Raw genomic sequence first — 27,150 nt, forward strand, 5'->3', positions numbered from 1 at the left:
TTAGTTAACTGTTAATTAAGGGTTAGTTAATGCTTAATAAGCATTAACTAACCCTTAACTTATGTCGCTTTTCCACCGCATGGTACCGGCTCAACTCGACTCGACTCTACTCGCCTTTTTTGGTTTTCCACTGGGCAAGTACCAGGTACCAGGCACCATATCACCTGGTACCTGGGACTTTTTTTGGTAGCACCTCTGTTGAAGTTCCAAGCGAGCTGAGGCGATACCAAAAGGTGATGTGAAAACACTGCAGACTGCTGATTGGTCAGAGAGAATCGTCATCGCGACACGGGACATATATGCTAACGTTAGCTACCAGGTTAGCGGTTAGCTTACCCTCTTGTGTCACCTTTGAGCAGCCAGAGAGCAGTCTGCTGTCTCGCTGCCTTCAGCCTCTTCTGAAATAAAATCTGTCTCCTTGCTGTGACTAACAGCCACACACCGAGAATCAAGAACACCATCGCTTCCATATCCTCCATTGTTGCTGTGTGTGTCGCGTTTCATGCGGCGTTGCGGCGTCGCTATGATGACCAGTTGTGGGGGGTGGGGCACATTGAGGGGGTACTATCTGCAGTGGAAAACCAAAGTGGTACTACCAAAAGCGAGTAGAGTCGAGTCGAGTCGAGGCGAGTTGAGCCGGTACCATGCGGTGGAAAAGCGGCATTAGTGACTCTTATTGTAAAGTGTTACCAAATAAGGTTAAAAAGTGAGATATGAAAAGTTTGGTGCCTCTGGTTTTGTTCCTGCAGTCCAGCAGCGTCCAGACTGAGTCTGAGGATGAGAAACCTGCAGCTGCCAGCAGCCTGGACACCAAGGACAGAGGTACATCTACTGTGTACTGACGACACTTCAGAGAGTCACTCATCCTCTAACCCAGATCTGTGTAAAGACTGGAATCTAGTGGTAAACAGCATGATCTTTGGTGCCACCTGTCACCACCTGTTGGACTCTATAGAAGGTGACATCATCACTTATACCAAAGATCAGCCAATAGCAGATGGACATGTCAGTAGCCTGTTGTTTACCTGTAGATGTCAGGCTTGATACAGATTTGGGTTTGGGGTTCAGTTTCTCTTTAAAGCTGCATGTGGAAACTTCGCTCCAAATGGCAGCGAGAGGAAAATTTGCACTTCTTCAATACCCAGATACTGTGTGATGTCAGTTAACCGGTCTGTGACGCTTTATAGTGGAGGATACCAGATATTATGGATTTTCTACAACGGTCCCAACCGGTGTGTACTGCCTGAAAAGTTTTCCCTAAACTAGAGTTCATACATGAAAAACTGGAGAAAACAAGAAGATCACTAACTAGCTCCCTGGTTAACACATTAAAGGCATTAGCGTCATGTTACACCTCATGTTAGACTGAAAGGCCAGAATCCCTTAGGATGAAAAATGACACCAGACAGGACAGTTATCTCCTTCAGTGACCTCTGACCTCTCTGACTCATGCGCAGGCTTCCTGAACGTTCTGATGAACTGCCAGTGGCAGAGCCTGCTGTGCCAGGTGGAGGCGGGGCTTCTGAAGATGTTTGGGGGGGAGGAGGAGAAGGAGGAAGAGGAGGAGGAGGAAGGGGAGGAGAAGAAGGAGCGACCGCCGCAGTACTCCGTCCAGCTGAGGGGGTGCGAGGTGACGGCCGGCCCCGACACCGAGCGCTCCTACCGGATCACACTGAGCCAGCATGGAGACCAGGTGGCTGTCCTGGAGGTGAGAACCAGTGAGGTGTTCAACCTGCTGCAGCCTGTCTCCATGATGGAGGAACATGGAGAGCTGTGTGTTGGTTAATAAAATGTAAATGTGTATAGGGCTGCAACTAACGATTATTTTCATTGTCGATTAATCTGTTGATTATTTTCTTGATTAATCGATTAGTTGTTTGGTCTATAAAATGTCAGAAAATGGTGAAAAATGTGGATCAGTGTTTCCCAAAGCCCAAGATGACGTCCTCAAATGTCTTGTTTTGTCCACAACCCAAAGATATTCAGTTTACTGTCATAGAGGAGGAAAGAAACCAGAAAATATTCACATTTAAGAAGCTGGAATCAGAGAATTTTGACTTATTTTTCTTCAAAAATTACTCAAACCGATTAATCTATTATCAAAATAGTTGGCGATTAATTTAATAGTTGACAACTAATCGATTAATCGATTAATCGTTGCAGCTGTAAATGTGTGTGAAGCAGCTGAAGCAGAGAGCAGCTGAGTCAGCTTGTTGTGGTGTGGCTGTAGATCCATTCAGTAATGTTCTGAGTAAAAGTGAATAGTGTGATAAGGTGGATTTGTTTCCAAATGTAGGTTACTGTGACACAGTAAACTGTCTTGTCTTTAGCCCTAGTCTCTACTCCAAAACATGAAGAGTTGGAGCTTGAGAAGAGTCAGCTCAGTTAACCTGAACAAACTGTTAGCTAGCTAACTAGCCAGCAAACACACTGATGTTGATGTGAACATGCTAACGCTAGCTGCTGCTAGATACGTTAGCTAGTGTGCTAATCAGATATCAAAGTGATGAAATGGAAGTGGCCTTGGTGGCATAATGACAACTAGCAACATAACAATCATTTTGTTTGTTCTTTATTTATTCATTTGTTCACTCAGTCAGTTGTTCAGTCAGTCTTCATGTTTTACTTATTTACGCTTTAATCTATTTTCTAATGCATTTGTTCATTATCAGTCCTTCATTTGATAATACATCATCGATTCATTGTCACATTTTCACTCACTTATTCATTCATTTGTCCATCTTTCCTTTCCTCCTTCCTCGCTCCCTCCTTGCTTCCTTTCTTCCTTCCTCCCTTTCCTCCTTCCTTCCTTCCTTCCTTCCTTCCTTCCCTCCTTAAGGCCAGTTGTTCAGATGATAAGGAGCGATGGCTCCAGCTGCTGCAGGACGGAGCTGCCAATCACAATCACCATGACAACAACAACACACTGGAGCACACAGGTGGAGCACTCAGGTAGTTCATCCATCCATCCATCCATCCATCCATTCATCCATCCATCCATGCTACCAGGTCGGACGCTTGTCATCACAGGTGACTTCCTGTGTGACGATCTTCTTCTTCTTCTTCTTCTTCTTCTTTATCTTTTAGAGTGAACTTTGTGTCTTTCCTCTCCCCAGCGGTCTGAAGACTCGGCGGTTTCCCACCTCCAACACCTACATGGATGACCCGTTCCATCTGAGTGGAACAGGCCCGGCCCAGCCCATCTACTCCAACACCTCCATACTGGACCACATGGTACGCTCCAGCTGTGTGTGTGTCTGTGCTGATTCAAATTTTTCATCCATTTTTATCTCACTTGTTTAATTTACCCAAAGAGTATATTAACATGAATTTACTCAAAGCAAGCACGATGGAAGTTACTTGTTTCTGGGGGATTGTGGGAAAATCCAGTTTCAAACTCAGAGCCAATCAGAGTTCCTTTGGCTCAGTGAAGTCTCGTTATCCCACGACTTATAACAAGAGTTTTGTGTCACAGCAAATGGGAGGAGCAGTGTGCGACTTTCTTTTTCTGTAGTTTATCATTGCCAATAGTTTGGGTGCGTTCAACTATATTTTTGGTAATGAACCAGGTGAACGGTGTTGCTGATCTCTCTGTTTTCTCCATCTTTGGTTTCAGTTCCAGAGCTCTCAGGAGGCGCTGCGAGCCGACTCTGTATCGTCCAAGGACTCGGTTACCTATAGCAACACAGTCTTCACCAGCCACAGTGAGTCACATCCCATAATAATCCCCTCCTGACTCGGACCTGAACCCAGCCCGACACAAACCACCAAAATATGATGATCGCGATCATTGTTAGGCCAAAAAACAACTATTATAAGCAAAATTCAAGGTTATGTTCAGAAAATAATTAATTTAAAAATCCCCCTCTGATCCTCTTCTGTTGTTAGATCTCATCAGTCCCTGATATTCAATACATTCAAGAGTTAAAAAGAAGAATGGGAAACACATGGTGAAAATCAAGGATAGAAAGGTGGTTTGGTGGAGGGGTTACCAGTGGAATCCAAAAAAATATCAGTTATTTTGTGATGAAGTGTCATTTACTTGAGGACAATTTCCCTCAAACTGCCTCGTCTACTTCTACTTCAGTTAGTGATTTCCTACATGTCCCAGAAGAAGAAGAAGGAGTGTGAACTTGTTGTATTCAGTCAAAAGTGGGTAAATGGGCAAATACAGCCAGCTAGCCAACTACTTTGTGAACATTGGGGTTCTGTCTTTGGGTTCTTTCTCAGTTTGTGTTCTTGTGTCTTCCATGTTGTGTTTAACAAAATTTCTAACCATAAAAGCACGATTCCAAAACAAAAGAACACTAGGATGGAAGAAGGATAAATGTTTTACTTGGCAGACAAGGAAGCATCAGGTGGAGACTTTAACCAACGAGAACGAATGGAAAGTCCCAAGATTCATTGCGAGAGCCGACGCATCAGGTCAAGTCAAGTCAAGTCAAAGTTTATTTGTATAGCACATTTAAAACAACCACAGTTGACCAAAGTGCTGAACAGGCTTACAATACCAAAATAAACAAATATAAAAGTAAATAACACATAAGAATGAAAGAAAACAATAAACATTATAATAATAAAAGAATTGCGGCACAATAGAAGATGAGGTCAAGCTGTCAAGCTCAACTCAACTCGAATTAAATGCCAACGAGAAGAGGTGGGTCCTCAGCAGCGACTTAAAGGTTTCTAGGGTCTGAGCAGTTCTTATATGAATAGGTAAACTGTTCCAGAGATTAGGGGCAGCCACCGCAAAGGCTCGGTCGCCTCTGTTTTTGTGCCTAGATCTCAGAACATCCAAGAGCATCTGGTTGGTCGACCTCAGTGCTCTAGCTGGAGTATGATGATGCAAGAGTTCTGCTAGATAAGGTGGCGCCAGCCCATTTAAAACCTTAAAAACAAGCAATTAAATCTTAAAATCCATCTTGAAACAGACAGGAAGCCAGTGGAGGGAGGCCAGTACTGGTGTTATGTGCTCACGCGAAGAGACGACTAATCTACACCCACATACAAAGAATTACAATAGTCTAACCTAGAGGTAATAAAAGCATGAATAACTCTAGAGAGATAGACCTTATCTTGGCTAAAAGTCCAAACAGCTGTAACCTACAGTATGAGCCGGCTGTTCAGCTCAGAGCGTCGATCACACGCTCAGCTCCAAACACACACACTGTCCTTCTCAAACTGTAAGGAAGCTTCTCTGTTCTCACTTTCATGAGAAGATCGTTCTCTCCAAGACGACTCGGGAAGAACTTTCTCCAGGACCCAAGTTTCGACTTGGCGTTCTTGGATTTGATAATCACCCAGCCTGTCTCTCTGCTGCAGTGCATTCTGGTCTCTCTCCTGCTCCTGTGGGTGGAGAAACTGGTCTCTCTCTCCTCTTCTACGATGGATCTCTCCCTGTATGATTGTTGAACGTCTCTCGGTGCAAAATGGCGGCTCTAGAAAGAAGCCCTCGCTCTTTGAATCTGAGGGACTGACACCAAAACCTGACGTTTACCGCTGAGGTTTTACATCCTGAAACATTTTCTCATATCAAACTCCACTGGTTGGAGCAGGTTAGCGGCATTCCCCCGCTGCCTCCTGCCTCACTGTCTGCTCCCACTTACATCTCATCTGTATAATTACTCTCTGGTCAGGATCCTCTGCTGGATGACTTCATTCTCCCTCGCTCCTTTTCCCACACAGCTTATATATGGAAGATACAGACGGTCCTGATCCATACTGACTGTCCCCCTAAAACAGCCTGTAGACTACACTGTCTCCTGGCTAAAACAGCCTGTAGACTACACTGTCCCCTGGCTAAAACAGCCTGTAGACTACACCGTCTCCTGGCTAAAACAGAGTCTGTAGAGAGTCTAGCAGACTAGACTTGGCAACTAGACGCATGTTCCTCCATGTTCTGGGGAAATGTTTGCTTTAAAAGTTGAATTCATTAGAAAGAGTTTACTGTTTACAATTTGACCAAGAGATTTCACTATTCACTCTCACGTCTATGGCAAAATCATTTAGAATACAAGTTAAATATCTCAAAAAGTATAAAGAATCACATCTGCACATCTCCCGAAGACCCAGAACATTTTAAAACGTCATTTCTAGCTGAAAGCTTGTAGAAAAAGTCAATTAAAGTCCAAAGCTTTGGAAAGAATAACAATTTCAGAAGAGAAAGTGGGAATAGTGTTCTTTCCTTGACTCTAGAAAAACAGATTCTTCTTTTCCTGTCTGGTTTGGGGCTAATTAGCATCGTTAGCGGTTTGGTTTTGAGGCGAAGCGACCCGCTGCCGTCTCCTTATAAGGACGCCGTCTGTTTAAAAACACGAGGTCACATGGTCTCTCTCTCCACTGAGTTCCACCTCCATGACTCTGGGTCTGGTTTCAGAGAGAATTAAACCGGCCCGATGGGATTTTTACTAGAGAATCAGTGAAATATTTTAACTGTAAATAAACTGTAATTTGAAAAATGCCACTATGGTACACTATGGTTCTATAGTACACACCAGATGTGGGGACTCGAGTCACATGACTTGGACTCGAGTCAGACTTGAGACTTGACTTGACTTGGGTTCTGGTGACTTGGGACTTGACTCTGACTTGTACTCTGATGACTTGAAAAGGTTTCTAAAGTCTTGACTTGAGATCTTGTGTTTGTGTAAATGACTTAGATTGAAAGTGATGAGATTTGTTCCAGCAGACGACTGAATTTAAATTCTGTTTTCTGAATTTGTATGGAATGATTGAATTTATTGAAGTTGAAACTGATTATAGAAATCAAACTCATGATGCTCTTACCAAGTTTTTATCCTATTAAAACCATATTGCATTGAAAAGTCCTAGATATTTAGTTTTCTTTAAGATATTAAATTGATACTGGACTCTTGATTTGTTCTGACTTGACTTGCTGTTCTACATTTAGACTTGAGACTTGACATTAATGACATAGACTTCACTTGGTAATCTACATTTAGACTTGGGACTTGACTTGAGTCTTGTGCCTCAAGACTTGAGACTGACTAGGGACTCGAGCAAAGTTGACTTGGTCACACCTCTGGTACACACTGTAATATACCATAGTATTCTATACATATTTGTATATGAGGAGTGACTTGGCTCTGTAATCAGTTTTCTTCTTCACTTGTTGAGCCGCAGCAGCAGTGTGTTCACTCTGTGTGCTTCAGACAGGACGCTGGGCGAGGCGGAGCGAGGCGTTCAGAAGCTGGAGCTGACCGAGAAGAGGACTGTGCAGATGAGGGCGGGGTCAGAGATCAACCTGGCGTCTGCCGGCAAGCAAAACAAGCGCACCTCCTTCAGACAGTCGCTGGCCATCTGCAGCGAACGAGCTCAGGTAGGAAACGGCATCAGGACTCCTCTGCTCCTTTCATTTTTAAAGGTGCGACATTTCTCCACATGATGACTACATTTCCCATCAGCCCCGTTGCTTCCTGAGAAGTAGAGCCTGTAAGCACCCATCGTTAAACAACTTAATTCACCCATGCCATTTTAGACAATTCAATAACAATAATACTGGTAATAAACTTTAGTTGTGTAGCATTTAGTTACAAAGTGCAGTGTGAACTCTGGACAGGAGTGTCAGTTAAATGTCTAAATGGAAATGTAACTGAACCACAGCGGGTCTGTGACTCCTCTGCATGCTCACACCTCCGCTGGTCTCTCTGGGTTTTTCTGTAAACTCTGCTGGTCTCTCTGGGTTTTTCTGTAATCTCTGCTGGTCTCTCTGGGTTTATCTGTAAACTCTGCTGGTCACTCTGGGTTTTTCTGTAAACTCTTCTGGTCTCTCTGGGTTTTTCTGTAAACTCTTCTGGTCTCTCTGGGTTTTTCTGTAAACTCTGCTGGTCTCTCTGGGTTTCTCTGTAAACTCTGCTGGTCTCTCTGGGTTTTTCTGTAATCTCTTCTGGTCTCTCTAGGTTTTTCTGTAAACTCTGCTGGTCTCTCAGGGTTTTTCCTGTAAACTCTGCTGGTCACTCTGGGTTTTTCTTTAAACTCCGCTGGTCTCTCTGGGTTTCTCTGTAAACTCCGCTGGTCTCTCTGGGTTTCTCTGTAATCTCTGCTGGTCTCTCCTGGTGCAGGCCGGGTTCCTGAACCCTCTGCTGCGGCGGACGGCCTCGGCTAAAACCTCGCTGAGAAAAACTCCATCAGCGCTGTTCATCGAACACGGCAAGGTCTTCCAGAGGAGGAAGGTCAGATTTGTTTGTTTGTTCATTAAATACACAATACATATTAAATACATCATTTTTATTATATAAATTATGTAACTGCTACCTGCTCTGTCTGGTCTCTTATCCAGTTGACTCTGGTTTTATTGCTGATTGATTTCACAGGAATGGGAGACCAAAGCTGCTGCTTGACAGCTGCTGGTCCCTCATCAGATCATCAGATCATCAGATCATCAGATCATCAGATCATCAGATCATCTACACACTGCTGTCCTGTCAACAGATAGGAATCTAATAGGAAATTAATTTAAAGTGATAATCCTCAACTTTTCCACAGAACTGTCTGTCCTGCTCCTCTCTCTCTCTGCTCTAACCCAGCAGTGATCCAGCCTATATCCAGTTCATGAAGCTTTTCCATTGTCTGTTCTGGTCACTGAGGGCAAAACACCAAAGAACCGCTGATGACCAAACGTGTCGCCAAAAACCAGAAAAACAAGAATTTTATTTAAAATTAATTTTTTTTTAAATGTGTTCTGTTAGTTTTCTGTACCAAGCATTGCTGGCTACAATAATCACATGAACAGTCCAAACTAAATAACCTGAACACACACACACACACACACACACACACACACACACACACACACACAGACCAAACACACCACACATTTTAGAGGGTTTTCTCTTTTTTCTTTATTTACATTTAATTTTACTTGTTAAACGCTAGTCTGATTTATTTTTTTGCCCAGTTAACAGCATCATCATCATTTCAACATGGTAATATCCATTAAACAATATCTGATTATTAATAAGATCCATTGAGATAAGATAGCGGTATTTAAAAATCCAGTATACTTGGTGAAGTTAGTGCAGACGTGCTCCAACAGTGCCGATAATTTCTTCATGATTAGTTAAAACAGCAAATTAACACTAAACTCACATCGGGCAGAAAGCTGCTGCTGCTCTGCTCTCTGTGGGCTGAAACACCTTCTCTGGCCACGCCCCAATCAGTGATGTCATGCAGGTGTTTTCCATCAGCTGTCAAAGGAAAATCACCTGCTGTGACTTCACTGACTGTGATTCAGTGTTGATTTGCTCTTTAAAGTCACTTAAAGCTCTTTTTCCAGCAGAGGACATAAAAACACTTTGGTCTGATTTAAAATGTTTTCTGAGCTCTATAATATTCAAATCAAAATTGTTTGTGTCCTTGTATAAAACTTAATTTGACTGGAGTAACTTGTCTACACCTCTACCCACTAGTGGGGACTTGATGCATGAAGAGAAGACTTGAGACTTGACTTGGGTTCTGGTGACTTGGGACTTGACTCTGACTTGTACTCTGATGACTTGAAAAGGTTTCTAAAGTCTTGACTTGAGATCTTGTGTTTGTGTAAATGACTCAGATTGAAAGTGATGAGATTTGTTCCAGCAGACGACTGAATTTAAATTCTGTTTTCTGAATTTGTATGGAATGATTGAATTTATTGAAGTTGAAACTGATTATAGAAATCAAACTCATGATGCTCTTACCAAGTTTTTATCCTATTAAAACCATATTGCATTGAAAAGTCCTAGATATTTAGTTTTCTTTAAGATATTAAATTGATACTGGACTCTTGATTTGTTCTGACTTGACTTGCTGTTCTACATTTAGACTTGAGACTTGACATTAATGACATGGACTTGACTTGGTAATCTACATTTAGACTAGAGACTTGACTTGAGTCTTGTGCCTCGAGACTTGAGACTGACTTGGGACTCGAGCAAAGCTGACACCTCTGCCTCTACCTGGCGGGTCTGTCACACAGGATCCAGTTCTCTGCTTGGTCCAGCACGGCTCCTGACTGGATCCTGGGGGAAGTTGGAGTGGTGCGAAACAAAAGTCAGTTTTCTATAACAAGCTACAGTTTGTCATCCTGTTAGTGTTGAACATAACATCTGATATAACGTCTAAAATATCACATGATGGTCATAGATCGCTCGTCTCCACAGCTGGTCGGCCCACTCTGAGAGCTTTCCTGCCGCCGTCCCCCTAAAGCTTCAGAGTTCTGTTGTATAATTCTGACAATTCTGACACTGTCACTAGCAAATGTTCTTTCATTTTCTTTTTCTTCCTGGTCGGCTACTTCCCTTATTCCTATTGGACGTGCGAGGGTTTCATCACAACAGTTCAGCTCTGCGCACTTTGCTTGATGCTGTGGAAATGTGTTAATGCACAGCAGAAGTGATTGGAAACAGTTTGTTTCAGAGCGCAGGGTGGAGTCACATGACCTCTCACCTGCCAATCAAACTGCACTGAACAGATCACTGTTGCTCCTGCGGTGCGTGTGGATCACGCACCGCAGGTCTGCACCGTCTGAATCTGAACTCCTTCAGGTGGTTTTTGTTATACTGCAACATCTGTGTGAAGTTTTCTTTGCGTATTCCACTTTTTTTTAAATGTCTTTGTTGGTGTTGTATCTGTAGTTGGTGTTATTATACTAAAACTAAATATGTGCTCTGAAAAACGTTAAAGGACTGCGGGGAACCCATCAGGGCTTCTGTAGTTTGCAACCACAGGGAACCCAAGAAGGTTCCTTGAGGAATCCCTTCATGAAGTGTTGATGAACCATGGTGCTTTTTCCAGGAACCATACAGGGGTTCTTCAAGGAACCTTCGGGGATATTTTATCTAGTGAGGAACCTTAAGGTGCTTATCGGCTACCTGTGGGTGTCAGCAGAACCCCCATTGAACACCGTTTTTTTTTTTTAGAGTTTACTCACAGAATCAAAGTTATCCTGACATCAGTTGAAGAGTTTTATTCTAAACTGAGATCTCCAGAATTTACCTTACTAAATAAATATTATTGATCTTCAAGTAAAACTTACTATGTAATATCACTGTTGTTATTGGCTATCCTAAAAGACCATTAACATTATGGAGGGGATCAGATGCTTAAAAAATTTAATTGTGAATTTCAGGTAGCACATTTTTTTTTTTTTAAAGGATATACTGTATATTGTCTTTTTTGTTTAACTCCACATGTGCTTTATTTGATGTAATTCTGTGGTATAATTTAAATAGCATCGTATCTGTCCTCACCATGCACTTATTAGCTCAATTAAATAATTTACTTTATGATTTATGTTTGTAACCATGTCATTCACTTATTTGTACCAGTTTTTAAAAAAAGATATTTTGTAATCTCAGGATCTCTTTGTCAATTTTGGACTACATATTGATCTGTAAAATGATTTGGTTATATTAAAAACTGATTTACATAAAATGTGCGTTTCAATCAATCGTTTGCTTTTATTTGTAAAGGTTTGAATTCTTTATTGGCTCCCAAAGCAGACGAGCAACAAGAAGCTGCAGGAACAGAACTGCAGTCTCCACACATGTAGAGCCAGAATTTAACAATGTGACTTATTACTTATTGTTTATAACAATAAGCACAAGGAAGGACAAGTAAAAACTGTCTGGAAATCAAGGCCGGCCCGACACATAAGCGAACTAAGCGCCTGCTTAGGGCCCCCAAGAGCGCTTGAAATGGGTTTTTTTGTTATATATTATATTATGTCAATGGTTATCATACAAAAACGCAATATTATGTTAATGGGCTGGCTAGCTAATACTACTGGTTTAATCAGTTCCCGCTGCCTCTGTCAGAGCTGGTGTCACGTTCACTTCTGATGTGAGCACAGTCAGTCAGTCAGACAGTCAGACAGTCAGTCAGTCAGTCAGTCAGTCAGACAGACAGTCAGTCAGTCAGACAGTCAGTCAGTCAGTCAGTCAGACAGTCAGTCAGTCAGTCAGTCAGACAGTCAGTCAGTCAGACAGTCAGTCAGTCAGTCAGACAGTCAGTCAGTCAGTCAGACAGTCAGACAGTCAGTCAGTCAGTCAGTCAGACAGTCAGTCAGACTAACGTTAGGTTCCTGTCTTCTCCTCTGCATCGATGCAGCAAAAAAGTAATGTCGCAAAAAAGGACAAATCCTTCTGGAGCAGAGAAAAGAAAGAAGAAACAGAAAGATAAAGGTATGTTTGCATTACAGGTGGGCGTCTGGGCATTAACTTGTTTACAGTAAATACATTGTCTGCTGGTTTATTTAGTTACTTGTCAGTCCACCATGTTCAGGATGCCACATAGTACTGTATCACTTTGAATATTAAAGTGCAAATTAACACCAGACCACTCTTGTGAGTTTGCTGCCTTTTAAGATTAAAAACCATAGAAGGGTAAAAACATGCCAGGCTGACACTGGTGTGATGTAAGCAACACAGCTACAACTAATAAAATTGATAATGGGTGTGTTAGATTTACAGCAGGTGTGTGAATGATCAAGCATTGACAATAGTCAATAGTATTGGCGGCGCCGAGGTGGTGGGGGGGCCCAAATCAAATTCTGCTTAGGGCCCCATAAAGACTTGGGCCGGCTCTGCTGGACATGTTGTGCGTTTTATTCTTTGTCAGTTCATATCTCAGCTGTAGTTAATAATATAAGTAATAACATAAACTCTGACCTCCAGTCAGCGATCATCACAAGACAAACAACCACCAGTATAAACAGAAATCAATTATATTCTCATAAAGATTAATTTATGCTTTATTTCTTAAAAGGCCCTTTCCTCATACAGCATAAATCAGATTGATACAATGTGGTTTACTATGAGTTTAGGTCATAAATATTAATGTCAGCCCGGAAAGGTTTAGAAACTCTGTTCTGCAGATAGAAAGGAGGACAGGGCGTTTGCAGATTCACCGCCTCCTGCTGTTAGAGACGCATCAGAAGGTTTTAGTCAAAAAAACACATAAACTTCCTCCTCTCGTCCATCGGATGGCAGTAGAAAGATGGAAGTCTCGCGATGTTACCGCTGCTGTCAACGGAGAGGAAGTATTGCGGAAGTGGGGAAGGTTTTCTGACGGATAACCAGGCTAACGAGCTAACCACACTCGCTATCTGTCTAACCACGAATTTACCAAGTTGTCAGGTTAGATAGACACTCGAACCGAAGGTAAAGTAACGAAACATCCAGCGGACTCGGGCTGTCTGATTTATTATTTGTTAGTTTTTGTTAGAGATTTGACAAATGTGGCCTCCTGCTGTTGGCTAATTAGCAAGGCGTAGACACAATTGCTGCTGTTAGCCGGCTGGCTACAGAGCTAAGATAACCACAGGAAATTAATCTGTTTTCTCCAGTTAGGAAGTCAGCTGATTGTGTGTAATACATCTGATAAAGATGACTGGTGTTATCCTGACGGACTGTCATGGTGTCTAACGTTACATGCTAAAGCTCAGCTAGGTAGTTAGCCTAGCTCGCTAGTTAGCCTAGCTAGCTGCTTCCTTTTGTTTGTCGTTTAGATCTACGGTTTCTTCTCAGTTTGTCTCGCCAGCTGATATGAGTCAGTTAGCTCCCGTGACACGGGCCCGGTGTGTGCTTTGTTTTCACTTTGTTTAAACTGCGGTTAAATTGTGCTTCCGTTTTTTTTCCCAGCAGCAAGATGACAGCCGCACCTTACAACTACTCCTACATCTTCAAATACATCATCATCGGTGAGTCTGCGGCCTGGCTGCTGTAACACACACACACACACACACACACGCACACACACACACACAAACTGAGGAGGTCTGTCTGGGACACACATCCAGCAGGACTGTCCCAGCCAGCAGGCTCATGGGTAGAAACAGTAGAGGTGTCGGTTGGGTTAGGGTGTTTTTCCTCCTTTATCCCTCATTCACTGCCACACATTCCCACTGGGAGCTCCACTGCGGCAGGTCTGGGATCAGTGCCTGGCTCCACGGCACTGCGGCAGGTCTGGGATCAGTGCCTGGCTCCACGGCACTGCGGCAGGTCTGGGATCAGTGCCTGGCTCCACGGCACTTTTTCATCCACTTTCCCTGTGTCAGGTTTTCCTCCTGGTCCGGGGATTTGAACCAGCAGCCTCAATAATAACACAGTAATAATATTTGTCCCCATCGCTTCCCTGTAGGGAAATAGTCTGCTCTCGTAAATAAAATCTGCTCGTTCTCATCAGTTCAGCAGCAGAATTGTGTGTCATGATTTCCCAAAATCAACAGATCCATATGATTCACTGAAAGACCGGAGAGCAGAATATGAATTATGGCCCGGCTCTGCTGCGAGTCGTCTGCTGGTCCAGACTCCAGATGAGACTGAAGCTTCCAGCAGCTTCACCTCAGTAGTTTTCATGTCTGTCACACTTCATTGTATCCTGGCTGACAGTGTCACCAGCTCAATGCCAAGAAGTAACACTGCTTGATTCTGTGTTTACTTTAGGGGGGAAAATATCTTTCTATTTTACATGATTTGATTCTTTTAATGCATTTTGCTTGTTCTTTTACATGAATTTTATCTTTTTATCTGTCTTTTATCTGCCTTCTATTAATGTAAAGCACTTTGAGCTGCATGTTGTGTATGAAAGGTGCTATACAAATAAAGGTTATTATTATTATTATCATTATCATTCTTCTTCTTACTATTATTATTATTAAAGCACATGTTTGGCTTAACACAGAGTCTGAAGGTGAAATTTCACTCTTCTATTTGGAGGTGAAACGTGTGATGATGTCATCTACCTGTGACGAGATTTCCACGTATCAATGATTGACAGCTCCAGTTGTTGAAATATAGTTCTCACCCAAAGAGTTCAGCGAAGGACAGCAGCCTCCATATTCAAATATTATAAATATTTGGCTTAGTTTCAGGAAACCAAATGACTTTCACTTGTTTCAGTTCAGTATTTCTCAGCAGCAGCAGTCTTGTTTTCACTCTTACTGTCTCACTGTTGTTGTGTCCTTATTTACAGAATTCAGATTTTGTTTGTTTTGGTCACATGATGCACGCTGAGCATTGAAAGATTGTGATTGGTCAGACGTGATGGAAGCGCTTGATGTATCACACAGGACTGTCAGGGGACTCGAAAATATAACAAACACCTCGGAATTACATGATTATTAATTATGGAAATATAAAATAACGAAATATGATTATCTACAGTTAATTGGGCTTTAAGTGATTGATCTCTATCTCTCTCTGTCTCTCTCTCTCTCTCTCTCTCTCTCTCTCTCTCTCTCTCTCTCTCTCTCTCTCTCTCTCTCTCTCTCTCTCTCTCTCTCTCTCTCTCTCTCTCTCCAGGTGATATGGGAGTAGGGAAGTCTTGTCTACTGCACCAATTCACAGAGAAGAAATGTGAGTCCTCCTCCTCTTCTCCTCTTTTTCTCCTCTCCTCCTCTTCCAGCTCTTCTTCTCTTTCACCTCACATGGTGCAACGCCTCCACACCACCGGAATGGAGTGTTGTATTAGTGCCAGTATTTAATATATTTCTATGTTTATGTAAATACTACAGTAGTATTAAACAGTGGTGGAAGAAGTACTGAGATCTTTTACTGCAGTAAAAGTATCAATACAACAATGTAAAGATACTCCATTACAAGTAAAAGTCCTGCATTCAAAATCTTACTTAAGTAAAAGTACATAAGTATTGGCAGCAAAATGTACTTAGAGTATCAAAGTAAACGTACTCATTATGCAAACTGTCCCCATTTAGAGAGTTATATTTTTCATAAATTATTGGAATATTAATACTGATTTATTGACATACATGTACATGTAAGCAGCATTTTAAAGTTGTCAACGTGAAGCTAATCTTAACAATTTAGCTATACTTTTGGGTAGTCTAATCTATAACAATGCTATTTTATAGTTATTTTATAAAGATGATCAAATGTTTTAAATATAAAATATTGATCTGAAAAGTAACTAGTAACTATAGCTGTGAAATAAATGTAATGGAGTAAAAAGTACAATATTTCCCTCTAAAATGTAGTGGAGTATAAGTACAAAGTAGCATAAAATGGAAACACTAAGTAAAGTACAAGTACCTCAAAATTGTACTTAAGTACATTACTTGAGTAAATGTACTTAGTTACTTTCCACCACTGGTATTAAATATATTTGTCAATATCATTGTATATATATGTTAGATTCTATATTTATTATAATATCCCCAGTCATGGCAGACACACCATCGGGGTGGAGTTTTTGTTGTAGTACCAGAGTTATGGTTATATATATATACAGTATATTTGTGTTCATTCTTTCAGTCAGTGTGTATATTATATATTATATAATATTATATTTGTGCATCCCAGTCATGGCGGACTGCCCCCACACCATCGGGGTGGAGTTTGGGACGAGGATCATGGAGGTTCACGGTCAGAAGGTGAAGCTGCAGATCTGGGACACGGCCGGTCAGGAGCGCTTCAGGGCCGTCACCCGGTCCTACTACAGGGGGGCCGCCGGGGCCCTCATGGTCTACGACATCACCAGGTACTGAGGGGGGGCACGATTAAGTCTAGTATTGTATTGTAATATTTAGGGCTGCAACTAACGACTATTTTCCCGATTAATCGATTAGTTGTTTGGTCTATAAAATGTCAGAAAATGGTGAAAAATGTGGATCAGTGTTTCCCAAAGCCCAAGATGACGTCCTCAAATGTCTTGTTTTGTCCACAACCCAAAGATATTCAGTTTACTGTCATAGAGGAGGAAAGAAACCAGAAAATATTCACATTTAAGAAGCTGGAATCAGAGAATTGTGACTTATTTTTCTTAAAAAATTACTCAAACCGATTAATCGATTATCAAAATAGTTGCCGATTAATTTAATAGCTGACAACTAATCGATTAATCGTTGCAGCTCTAGTAATATTGTAATACATAATGTGTGTGGTATTTAGTTTAGTAATTTGATTCATTACATTTTTCCAATATTAACTTTTGTTTGTCTCATTGCCGTGTGTGTGTGTGTGTGTGTGTGTGTGTGTGTGTGTAGGAGAAGTACTTATAATCATTTGAGCAGCTGGTTGACGGATGCCAGGAACCTGACCAACCCAAACACAGTGAGTCAACACATGTTACTACACACACACACACACACACACACACACACACACACACACACACACACACTGCAACACATGTAGACACACACAACACACTACAGCAGACACACACGTAATACAACAGACATAAATTACAACACACTTTTGTCTGCACACTGTTATGCTTTTGCAAAAAAATATATTGTTTCACCTCATTCACAGTTGGAAAATGTTTGATATGTGAAAAGCTGTTACTTATTTATAATCATAATTATTAAAACTCCCCCTAAGGGAAAATGAACGTTTTAAATATTTTTTTGCTTTGAACACAACCAGCAGATGGCGTCAGTTAGCTCCCCCTCCCCCATGGTGTAGAAAATAAAACCAGGTGAAGCTTAAGCACCATTTGATACTGGAGATACCAGAAACCAGCCCAAGCCTGCAACACACTGTCACACACACACACACACACACACACACACACACACACACACACACACACACACACACACACACACACACACACACACACACACTGAAAGCCTGACTGACCATGGTTAGATATCAAATCCTCAAATGCCAGGTGGACAGATCAGACCGAGTCTCTGTTTCCCCCTTTCCACCAACATGGAGCGGGTTCTGTTCCGGTTCACGCTCCTCATTTTGAACCGTTCGGAGCATTTTGACCAAAAATAAAGTGGTTTGGAACCCGAAAAGTCAGTTCCCAGCTGGAACCAAAAAAATAGCAGGTTTTCAAGTGTGAACCGTGACGACATCAGTGGGCGTGTCGTATTCTACAGGTAGAATAACAATCAATGCGATCCGCCATCTTGCCACTACTGTTTACCTCCGGTGTGCATTATGCCACGCCCTCCTGATCACACATCCTTGATTACAACGGTTCCGCTCAAAACCGGTGGAAACGCGGGCCGGTTCGCTAGATAGCACCAAGGTTCCAAGAATCCTGAACGGAACCGGTTCAAGAACCAGAGCTAATTTGGTGGAAAAGGTGTGAGAGAGAGAGAGCGAAGACAGAGATCTTCATGCTCCCTCTGCCTCAGCTCTGAGCTGCAGGTCACAGCTGCTGGACAGCGATGCCTCGGTCTCACAGTGAATCTCGGGGCTTCCCGGTAGTTCTTGTTGGCCGAGTCTCCGTCCGATGCTTCGTCAGTCGGAAAGTGAACTTCTGGGATCTCAGTCCGCCCCCCTTCCCCCTATTCTTTTGTTTTGAAATCGTACTTCGACCGTAAGATGTAAAAATGTGTCTTGGAGAACACGAGGACAAGAACGCAAACCGAGAAAGAGCCGATGTGAGGGAAAGATGGCCGACAAAAAGGGAAGCGAGAGGGGTTTTCTGGGAAATTCCTGTTATGATGGTGTCTTATAAGGAACATGAATGCTGTAATAAACCAATTGAATGAAAGGATAGGAGTGTTTGCCATGCTCAGTTTATTCATCTAAAGATCACTGAAGACAGCTAGAAACACTGTTATGGTGTTATGGTTGGGTTTGTGTTTACATAATTTAACTAATGGCCATTCAGTTAATATTGCAACTCAGGTAAATGGCAACAAATGTAATGTTGTAAATATCAACAAAATGATACATCAAACCACCAGTAAAAATAACAATTATATATTTGACTTATTATATATTATTATATTACTTAATTATATAATAATAAGGTGATTTTGTGTATCATTTTAAACACATAGCCTATGTATCATTGTCAAATTAACTGTGATCCCTCGCTCTACTGACTGTAAACAGACGGTCTCCTGTCTCACTCCAGTAGTATTGTTAGTTCTAGTGTTTCTCCACATTAAGACTACATTTCCCATCAGCACTGTTGCTTCCTGCCCCCCCTCCCCCCCCCCTCCCTGAAGAGGATCAACATGTCAACATGAAGTGATTTCTCCATCTTCCTTTCCCTCCTTCCACCACCTGCTGCCAGAAACTCTTTCAGCTTTATCTCCGTTTGCTCTGGAAGAACAGAAGCTCTTCCTGTTTTGTGCCGTAAAGCGATCCAGCAGATTTCCCTCCAGATCTGAAATCTGGAGTAGAAGCCAGTAGAAGGCAACATGTACTGAGTTGGGCGGTGCAGGGGGATTATGGGAGTTGGAATTTGTGCTTGACTCGACTCTTTCTTACTTCAGATATCTCACGTTGCTGCTGGTTGGACTGACCTGCCATGTTGGATTTCACTCAGAACTTGATATTGCTCTCAACATGTTGGAGTAGTGTTGGTAATCTGATAATGTGGGAGAGTCCAGTGTGGTTTCTGAAGCGTGTGTGTGTGTGTGTGTGTGTGTGTCTGTGTGTGTGTGTGTGTGTGTAGGTGATCATTCTGATTGGTAACAAGGCCGACCTGGAGGCTCAGAGAGACGTGACGTATGAAGAGGCCAAACAGTTTGCTGAAGAGAACGGTGAGGAGTGTGTGTGTGTGTGTGTGTGTGTGTGTGTGTGTGTGTGTGTGTTTGCTGCTGCATGACATATCAAGACTGTGTGTGTGTGTCAGTAGTAAAATGTGAAATAGTCAAACAGATATTCACAGTTTTCAGGATAATACTGTCTGGTTCTGATCTCTGCCTCCTGTTGTTGTTATTCAGGCTTGCTGTTTCTAGAGGCCAGCGCCAAGACGTAAGTCCAACACACACACACACACACACACACACACACTTTCTCTCTCTCTCTCACTTTCTCACTCTCTATCACTTCATCTCTTCTTTTCTCTCTGTCCTCCCTATTTCTTTCTGACCCCTCATTACACTAATCTTCATTCTCTCTCTCTCTCTCTCTTTCCTCTCTTTCATCTCTCCTCTTTCTCTCTCCTTCCTCTCTCTCCTCTCTGTCTCTCTCCTCCCTCTCTCTCTTCTTCCCCTCTCTCTTTGTGTCTCTCTCTCTGTCTCTCTCTCTTTCCTCTCCTCTTTGTGTCTCTCGCTCTCTCTCCTTCCTCTCTCCTGCCTCTCTCTCTCCTCTCTTTCCTCTCTCTCCTTCCTCTCTCTCTTTCCTCTCTCTCTGTCTCTCTCTCCTCCCCCTCTCTCTCTTTCCTCTCTCCTTTCTCCTCTCTCTCTCTTTCCCCTCTCTCCTTCCTCTCTCTTTCTCCTTCCTCTCTCTTTCTCTCTCCTTCCTCTCTCTGTCTCTCTCTCCTCTCTCTCTCCTTCCTTCCTTCCTCTCTCTCTGTCTCTCTCTCTCTCCTTCCTCTCTCTGTCTCTCTCTCCTCTCTCTCTCTCTCTCTCTCTCCTTCCTTCCTTCCTCTCTCTCTGTCTCTCTCTCTCTCCTTCCTCTCTCTCTGTCTCTCTCTTTCCTCTCCTCTCTGTCTCCCGCTCTCTCTCCTTCCTCTCTCCTGCCTCTCTCTCCTCTTTCCTCTCTCTCTTTCCTTGCTCTGTCTCTCTCCTCCCCCTCTCTCTTTCCTCTCTCTCCTTTTTCCTCTCTCCTTCCTCTCTCTTTCTCCTTCCTCTTTCTCTCTCCTTCCTCTCTCTCTTTCCTCTCTCTCTCTGTCTCTCTCCTCTCTCTCTCTCCTTCCTTCCTTCCTCTCTCTCTCCTTCCTCTCTCTCTCTTTCCTCTCTCTCTGTCTCTCTTTCTCTTTCCTCTCTCTCTCTCTCTTTCCTCTCTCTGTCTCTCTCTCCTCTTGCTTTCTCTCCTTCCTCTCTCTCTCTCTCTCCTTCCTTACTCTCTCCCTCCTCTCTCTCTATCTCTCTCTCCCCTTTTCCTCACTCTCTCTCTCTCTCTCTCTCTCTCTCTCTCTCTCTCTCTCTCTCTCTCCTTCCTCACTCTCTCCTTCCTCACTCTCTCCTCCAGAGGGGAGAACGTGGAGGAGGCCTTCCTGGAGGCGGCTAAGCGGATCTACCAGAACATCCAGGACGGCAGTCTGGACCTCAACGCCGCCGAGTCGGGCGTCCAGCACAAACCCTCGGCGCCGCAGGGAGGCCGCCTCAACGCCGACAGCCAGCCGGCCAAGGAGGGCTGCAGCTGCTAACTACAGACAGAAACTACAGACCAACAGACAGACAGATAGACAGACAGACAGACAGACAGACAGACAGACAGACAGACACATATACACAGACCCCCTTTCCACCAGGCAGTAACATGCGTCTCGTATCCGGAGTGTGTAAGACATGATGTAGCTGGATCATATTTAACGTAACAGCGGCCCAATCCGGACACACCGCTCCCATCTCAATCCAGACCGCTCCCACCTCTATCAGGACCGCCCTCCGCTCAATCCGGACCACTCCCATCCAAATCCGACCACCTTTAGCCAAATCCGGACCGCCCTCGGCTCAATCCAGACCGTTCCCATCTCTATCCGGATCGCCCTCAGCCAAATCCGACCATCCTCGGCCCAATCCCGATACCCGTGACCAAATCCGACCTACAGCCAGATCTGAACATCTGTGGCTCAATCCGGACCGCCCTCAGCCAAATCCAGACCCTGTAACTCAATATGTGACATCTGTGGCCCTAATCTGGGCCGATCTCGGCCCAGATTTGGATCGCCCTAGACGTAAATCTAGACTGTTCTAGGCCCAAATCCGGACCACCCTAGTCCCAAATCCAGACCACTCTAGGCACAAATCTGGACAATCCTCGGCCCAAAACTGGACTCCCCCCTGGATCTATATCCGAACCCCTTTCTTCCAAATCTGGCCCACTCTCAGCCTAAAACTGGACCACCCTAGTCCCAAATCTGGACCGCCCAACCCAGAATCCTCAGCCTGAATTTGGATCACCCTAGGTCCAAAACCTTGACCCAAATCCGGACTATACTAGGCCCAATCCGGACCACCCTAGTCTCATCTGGGCCATTCTAGGCACAAATCTGGACAACCTTCAGCCCAAAGCTGGACTCCCCTTGGCCTAAATCCGGACCCCGCATCGTCCAAATCAAGACCACTCTCGGCCTGAAACCGCACCACCCTTGTCCCCAAAACCAGACCACTCTAGTCCCAAACCTGGACCACCCTTGACACTCTCTCTTTCATATCTTCCACACTCAGCTTCTCACGTGTGATTCCACGTCACTTTGGCCTTAAACTCTGCCCTGCGTCTCAGAGTGTTCCTGGGTCTGGCCGCTGTTACGTTTCATCCGGCACTAAAACGCGTCTCCGGCTTCGAAATCAAAAAAATTCTTTCCCTCGCCGCGCACATCGCTTCCTCCGCTAATATCTCTGTCTGTAAACCCTCGTCCCGCTCGGTCCTCGTCCACCGGTATCCCGACAAACCCCCCGTTCCGACAAATGTTTTTCCTACCCGAGCTGCCTGACGCCCGCTGGATCTGGTTTATTTCTGTTTCTGTAGTAGCTGTATGTGGATCGGAGACTCGTCGCATTTACATTTTGTCGTTGATGCGGATCGGAGACTCGGTGCGGTTAAAACTTTTTTGTTAAATGTCAGATGATCTCTGAGCAGCTCTGGGGGTGTTGTGGGTGATCGGGTCTTCAGTGCGTCTTTCACACCTGGATTTGATGCGTTTCTGTTGCATTCGAATACAGTCCAGTTACCAAGAACGCAGGTTAACTCCAGATGGAAAGCGGGTCACAGAAAGACAGGAAAACGCAGACGAACACACACACACACACACACACACACACACACAGACGCATGCAGATACACAGATGGATAAACGGATGCACACACACACAAATACAGTACATACACACTTGTACACACAGACAGGCAGTCTGGTATATAAATACACACAGAAAAACAAAAGAACTGGGATACAAGTATACATACACCCATACATAAACACACACAGATAGAGAATCATACCATACAGATGCATACAAATACACACACACACACACACACACACACACACACAGCCCCCCCCCCCCCCTCCTTCCCCAACCCACCATCACTGTAACTCAACACTGGCCTGCTAGCCTTTTTTAATCTGTTTTAATTGACTTAAGTTATTCATTGTTGAAGTCGACATTGATTATTGACCAATCCGTAGAGAGACACAACAGACCAGGCTCCAAACTGATGGTGGTGATGATGATGATGATGATGATGATGAAGAAAAATGACTTGCCTGAACCAGAATGTCATTACTGGTCCCTCTGTTGACCATGAGTTCAGGTTGGATGTTTTTTTTATTTTTATTTTTTTTTATGTTGTTGATTTGTTTGCCTATTTGCCCAATATCCTTTGCTGTCACCTGATGTCACGGCTCCCCACGGCGGCCATGTTGCGTCCCTCCTGGTAAGCGCTTAACGTGGGGAGGAAAAGTGCCGCGAGTGGAAGCAACCCAGTTTCATTTAATTTATTACTACCCATTGTAGTACCCATTTTTTTTTTGTTTTTTGTTTTTTGTTTTAAATGCGAGGCCGGGATCACACTTAATGCGTTGAATGCGTTATTCTCCCGATTTCATCAAAGAGAAGTCATTGTGATGAAAGTGTCGCATGTGTTGGATTTATTCCTCTATACATCGGTAACACACGTACAAACTGAACTGAGTGTTTCGGCCCCGCGTTTTCCCTCACTCTGCGAAGGCTTTGTGACACAAATATTTTGTCGGTGAATCGGAGTTGTGACAAAAATGTACGTTCACGATACTAGAATCGATAAAAGTCTGATCGGGTTCACTTCGGTATGTTTGAGCCATGATGGTCCGAAATGAAACCGCACATGGTTTGAGCAGCAGAAGCTTGTTTCTTTCATTGTAAGTCGCTCTGGAAAAGAGAAATGCATTGCGGACTGAGTGTGATCCTGGTGCTGCAGGACCAGTTGGCTGAAGCTAACTGGGTCGGTCAGTAGTTTGTTGAAGATGCATTCCAGTGCTAGTTAGCTAGCTAGCTTCACAACACGACGCCCGCTGTTGGAACCAGCAGCCATGTGGGTCTGCTTACCTTCATTTTAATCTTTTAATAATTTGAGACGAGGCTCCTCTTTCTCTCTCTGATTGGTGGAAACTCATATCTACACTAAGAGGGTTGGCTGTCGAGCTTCCGGTTTAGATCCGGTGCGGTCTTCATGGAGGCGACCAGGAGATCATAATGGAGCAGGATGTACAGTTAGGACGGCTGGGATCTGCTTTAACAATGAGGGAGGATTTGGAGATAAAAAACAAAACTGAAAAAACCCTGAGAAGCCTCCGTCCCTGAGGCTGCGGGCCTGAGAGAAATCAGTTTATTTCAAATTAAAAAAGGACTCTGGCTTGCATCATTTGGGAAGCCAAACCCTGCTGGGGAAAGACCGCCAGACAGTTCTGTTAGTCTAATCCAGCATCACTACCGAGGTGTTCTGCTTTACCAGACACTTTGGCAGCCGGCCTTCATTTAGAGAGTAACTCAGCTAGTTGGCTGGTAGAGTAGTGACAGTGTCTGGCTGTGCAGGTCCAGCCATCAGTTGGAGTCCTGTTCTATTGTAAAGATCTGGTCAAAGTGAAACAGTTGACTTCCTGTCCTGCCCACTTTAGATCTGCCTTCCTCTGATGAAACCACGGTTCTGATTCTGGTCTGGTGGAGAGTCTCGCTGAGATCTCGTGTACATATCCAGTCATCATTGAAGTGTTTTGATTTTAATAAAGTATAATCTGCTTTTTGTGTGTCCAGACCTGTCACTCAATGCGTCCTGGCTCAATGCGGATGATTAAAGTCGCTTCGAACGACGGCGAGTGGAACTGCAGCCCGCGGCGAGCCGAGGAAGACCGGACCGGACCGGACCGGACCGCTTCGGCTGCAGTTACACTTTCACACAGAATCTGAGTTTAACCTTGTGTAGTTCACATCTGTTGAAATGGGGAGAGACCGCCTGGAGTCTGGTTCGACTCTTCCTTACCGTCTGTCTGGTGGACAGCGGTCTTCAAAAACCGTAATCTGGTGTCGCCACACCGGCTCAAACAGCAGCGGTCTGGAGAAATTCAAACATGATGGATGGTTAGAAAAGGGGCGGAGACGCTGACATCATCATTCAAACCAGTCAGATTCCGTTGGGGCGGAGCCTGGCCCTGCTGCCTACCTGTGTACTGTGGTAGGAACACGTTTACCTTGCGAGGCAGCTGGATTCACGAGATCGAGATCACGGGAGAATCCATCTCGCCAGGCTTCAAGTTCTGCGTTTGTGGCCGAACCACAGCGGTGCGGACCGGCTTGTGGGCGGGGCTTAGGTGTGACGACGGCGAGAAGCGACTGTTCGTCCACAACAATGGCGGCTCCTAAAGAGGCTGCGTAGATGCTGCTATAACATCAGTTACTTCTGAAGAGTCAGAGTCTCTTTATGTGCAAATTTTCCTTACAAAGACGGCAAGAATCGTCTACCGACACGCTAACTACAGAGTTTGTTGTCGTCTTTCCTCTTCGGCGCTGTCCTGCTACGTCATACGATTCGTTGATCTGATTGGTTGAAGTTAGCCCGTGATAGACGGTGATAGACAGATGGTTCATCCAATCACCTGTCAAGTATTTTTTGAAAGTGCCTGCCCTTTTCCAAACAGTTTCCAAGGACGACTTCCCAGATGGTTCTGTGTAACAAACCATCTGGCAAGTCAGGTTAGGATCAAGTTGCTGCAGTTAGAGAAACAAAACAAAACTGTTGCCTTGATTAAACTCTGCCATGAACAGTTACTCTCCTAATCTGTTGGATTGCCATAATAACAATAACTTGAATTTACTCAGAATTCAAAGCCAGAAAGCTGCTTCAACCCGCTCAGAGCCAATCCCACATTTCATGATCAGGATTTCTCCAGACCGCCGTCGTTTGAGCCGGGGGGGGGGGGGGCGTGGCTACAACAGATTACTCCAATCGTGACGCTCGGTCAGTAAATGAAGCCCCTCCCCTCTGAAAGCGCCCGTCACCTCCAACACGTCCCGCCTGGTTTGGGGAAACAGCTTGTCACTTTTCAACACTGCAGCTGCTGGGCAAAACCACTTCTGCATGAATTAAGTTTTTGAATGAATTAAAGAAGAAAATAGTGTTTTTTTTTCTTATTTCTCAACACCCAGGAGTTTCTGAACATATACAATAAGATTTTAACAACTTTCATGGGACCAAAGGATCATGAAAGTTAACACACCTTTGATTCAAATAAGGAAAAAGAAAATACTACAAATACTGTAAAAGAAAGAAAATACATTTTTTTTCCGTGACCATAATGTTAAGTAATCACTTTCCAGTGGGATTTGAAATCTAAATAAACATCACAACTGAACTCCTTATATGAATAATAAACGCTTAAAACAGAGGAAAACAAGGCCATAGCTTTCTGAGTTACTGGGTTTGTCAGTATTCATAGTTTGTGTGTATGTATTCACAAAGACAGTTTTAAAATGTTTCACTGATTGGCTGCAATTAAAGATCAAAAATGCTGATTAACATGAAATTTCCTGCACAACTCCAGCTTTGCTTCCAAATTACACAGACTGTCCTTTAACATGTTGAAAGGTGACAAGCTGCGTGTCGTCTCCATGGAGACAGCCATGTTGGTGTTTCCTCCACTTCCTCTCTCTCCTCCACTGGCTGTAATATTCGCTCTGTACATTTGTCTCTTTTTCTGCAATGTTTGTTGATTTTCTGTTGGGGAAAAAAAAAGCTTAACATGCTTCTTATGATTCTGATATTTATATTCTCTATCTGTACTGATTCTCTTCAGCTGTACCTTTCATTGTACCATGGGGAGTCAGTTGATATTTGTAAATAAAGTATATATACTGTACACCTGCTGACGAAGACCATCTGTCGGCTTTCCCTCGAATTAGAGTGGACCCAGGGTGTTCCTGAAATTCACTGGTAATTTACTTGCATCTTGAGTCCAAATGCAGTGGTGGAAGAAGCACTCAGATCTTTTAAGTAAAAGTAGAAACACCACAGTATAAAAATACTCTATTACAAGTAAAAGTCCTGCATCAAAATGTACTTAAAGCAACAAAAGTAAAAGTACTCATTATGCAGAATGGCCCATTTCAGAATAATACAGTATATATTATATTATTGAATTATAATTATTGATGCATTAATGTGTAAGCATCACTTTAATGTCGCAGCTGGAAAAGGTGGGGCTGATTTCCACTACTTTATATACTGCTGGGTAGCTTACAGTAATCTATAATAACACATCACAATTTATTAGTTGATTATATTTTGTATT

General features: G+C 43.5%; 2 protein-coding genes across 4 annotated transcripts; both read left to right on the top strand.

The window, feature by feature from the left end:
- Positions 1 to 749: 749 nt before the first annotated feature.
- On the top strand, positions 750 to 11,321 carry LOC139646289 (actin filament-associated protein 1-like 1; the record flags this gene model as incomplete). Its single annotated transcript, XM_071522275.1, has 8 exons — positions 750 to 822; positions 1,458 to 1,708; positions 2,840 to 2,952; positions 3,117 to 3,234; positions 3,617 to 3,704; positions 7,173 to 7,339; positions 8,082 to 8,192; positions 8,334 to 11,321. Coding segments are annotated over 8 exons (948 nt in total), but the record flags the coding sequence as incomplete, so codon positions are not given.
- A 1,707-nt stretch (positions 11,322 to 13,028) lies between these two features.
- On the top strand, positions 13,029 to 26,720 carry LOC139646288 (ras-related protein Rab-14-like). Of its 3 annotated transcripts, XR_011695270.1 has the most exons (9): positions 13,036 to 13,160; positions 13,644 to 13,699; positions 15,303 to 15,356; positions 16,320 to 16,497; positions 17,003 to 17,069; positions 19,390 to 19,477; positions 19,661 to 19,691; positions 20,853 to 23,141; positions 24,620 to 26,720. XR_011695270.1 is itself a non-coding variant. In XM_071522274.1 (8 exons), exons 2-8 carry the CDS (start codon positions 13,648 to 13,650, stop codon positions 21,028 to 21,030), a joined length of 648 nt encoding a protein of 215 aa, XP_071378375.1. In that variant the 5' UTR covers positions 13,029 to 13,160; positions 13,641 to 13,647; the 3' UTR covers positions 21,031 to 26,720. The 3 variants fall into 3 exon arrangements, 2 of the variants coding, with proteins under 2 accessions (XP_071378375.1, XP_071378374.1); XM_071522274.1 differs by having other exon boundaries at positions 13,029 to 13,160; positions 13,641 to 13,699; positions 20,853 to 26,720; XM_071522273.1 differs by having other exon boundaries at positions 20,853 to 26,720.
- The last annotated feature ends 430 nt before the right edge of the window (positions 26,721 to 27,150 follow it).

Source organism: Centroberyx affinis, unplaced genomic scaffold, assembly GCF_046629955.1.
Source record: "Centroberyx affinis isolate AG114_WGS23_722 - 3 ecotype Tasmania unplaced genomic scaffold, CSIRO-AGI_Caff_v1 ptg000970l_1, whole genome shotgun sequence".
In the NCBI taxonomy this organism is placed as follows: domain Eukaryota; kingdom Metazoa; phylum Chordata; class Actinopteri; order Beryciformes; family Berycidae; genus Centroberyx; species Centroberyx affinis.